At 32.6% G+C, this 1,481-nt stretch overlaps 1 protein-coding gene across 2 annotated transcripts in view; it reads right to left on the reverse strand.

The window, feature by feature from the left end:
• Nucleotides 1-1,481, reverse strand: part of LOC106463086 (alanine--glyoxylate aminotransferase 2, mitochondrial-like) — an 18,417-nt gene that overhangs the window by 5,348 nt on the left and 11,588 nt on the right. For both annotated transcript variants that reach the window (XM_013923059.2, XM_022390803.1), the window contains exon 8: nt 177-249. In XM_013923059.2, coding sequence (XP_013778513.1) covers nt 177-249 — 73 coding nt within the window. The remainder of the gene's footprint in view (nt 1-176; nt 250-1,481) is intronic.

Raw genomic sequence — 1,481 nt, forward strand, 5'->3', positions numbered from 1 at the left:
ATTTCGACAAGGTTTTGTCATCAAACCTTGTCGAAATGTTGTACATTTGCTGTTATGTTAAACTTATATTAAAGTTTTTCTTCATTACCCACTCAAGCCGTCTCCAGCCATTATTAACATTACCAGCTATTGTATGTCAATCATGAAAGCAGCAGATTATTCTGTGCTAACATTACCAATATCAGGAACAACATCATGATTCTGGAATCCCCAATAGTGGCTGCCAGTTCGGACAAATCCTGTCTGTACCTGTAAGCATTATACTACAGATTAATTGTATATACTTCAACTTGGCATGAGTTTTCTTGTAAATGCTGAGTTGTAGCATCTTTAAATTGAAATTAATTATTAGGAGGAATAAATAAAGTGAAATGACTGTATTGTTTGAAATATTGAATATAAGATATAATATATAGATATAAGTATTATATAGATATAAATTAAAGAAACCTAATGAAATAAAAATGCCCATTACTAATTTCACAAGTTATTTAAAAAATAAAGCTAGTACATGTTTCAAATAAACTACCAACATTTATATAATTTAATGACAGAATGAAAATATTCATAAATGATCCCAATGAAAAGTCATTGCTAAGGGTTGCCCAGCAGCAGTAACTTTTATGTAGCATCTAGACATTCAAAGGGGTATTACACCTCATCAGTCCAAGGCCAATTCCTATTTTCTAATTTATGGAGAGAGAGAGAGAGTAATTATACTTCTCCAGCCAAAGACCAATGTCTTAAAATATCTTACATTTAGTATATATATATACATTGTGTTTGTACAAAAGACAGGAATTTCCTGAAGTGATGAATTGAAAGAACTCTTTGTTAGATATCTGTAATGTAGATGACTTTACTTTCAGCTGTCAATCCCTAAAAACATACCTACTGGAATAAACTGACTGTCAGTTGCAGTGGGAAATTAACAATATCCAATGTGTAAATTTGTAGTATTCATATACACTAATGTCTGACAAATGAAATCAAGTATCCATAAAATGTCCCCATTTTCTTTCCAAGGTAAAATCATATACATTTTCTTTTGCTGATGTTCCTTATTTTAAATCTACCTGGCTGATGAGAGCTTGTATTTCTTTCAGCTAAAAGTTCTTACGTGATCAGGATGATAGTTTTGTTTACTGAAGTAAGCTTCATGTGTATTATATCTGTCTGTCTATCTATCTAGCCACATATCTGTATAAATAATACTGTTATGACAGCGGAAGTCACGTGAAGCTGGTAACACGTGATGAGTTTCTAGAAGGATCGTGAAGGCCCGAGTGTCTGCCAGACGCCTTCTATTTTAGTATATAAGCCCGGCAAATAATTTGCAGATAAGGGGAGATATAGAGACAGATAATCGAGTCAAGTCGTAAGTAAAGTGTGTGAATCGTTGTGAATTAAAGCGTGTGTTTAATTTAAAGTGACTGTGGAAATTCTGTGTACTGTGCAAAGTTGTACTGAGAAAGAATAAA

This window comes from Limulus polyphemus, unplaced genomic scaffold (assembly GCF_000517525.1).
Source record: "Limulus polyphemus unplaced genomic scaffold, Limulus_polyphemus-2.1.2 Scaffold50, whole genome shotgun sequence".
Lineage (NCBI taxonomy): Eukaryota > Metazoa > Arthropoda > Merostomata > Xiphosura > Limulidae > Limulus > Limulus polyphemus.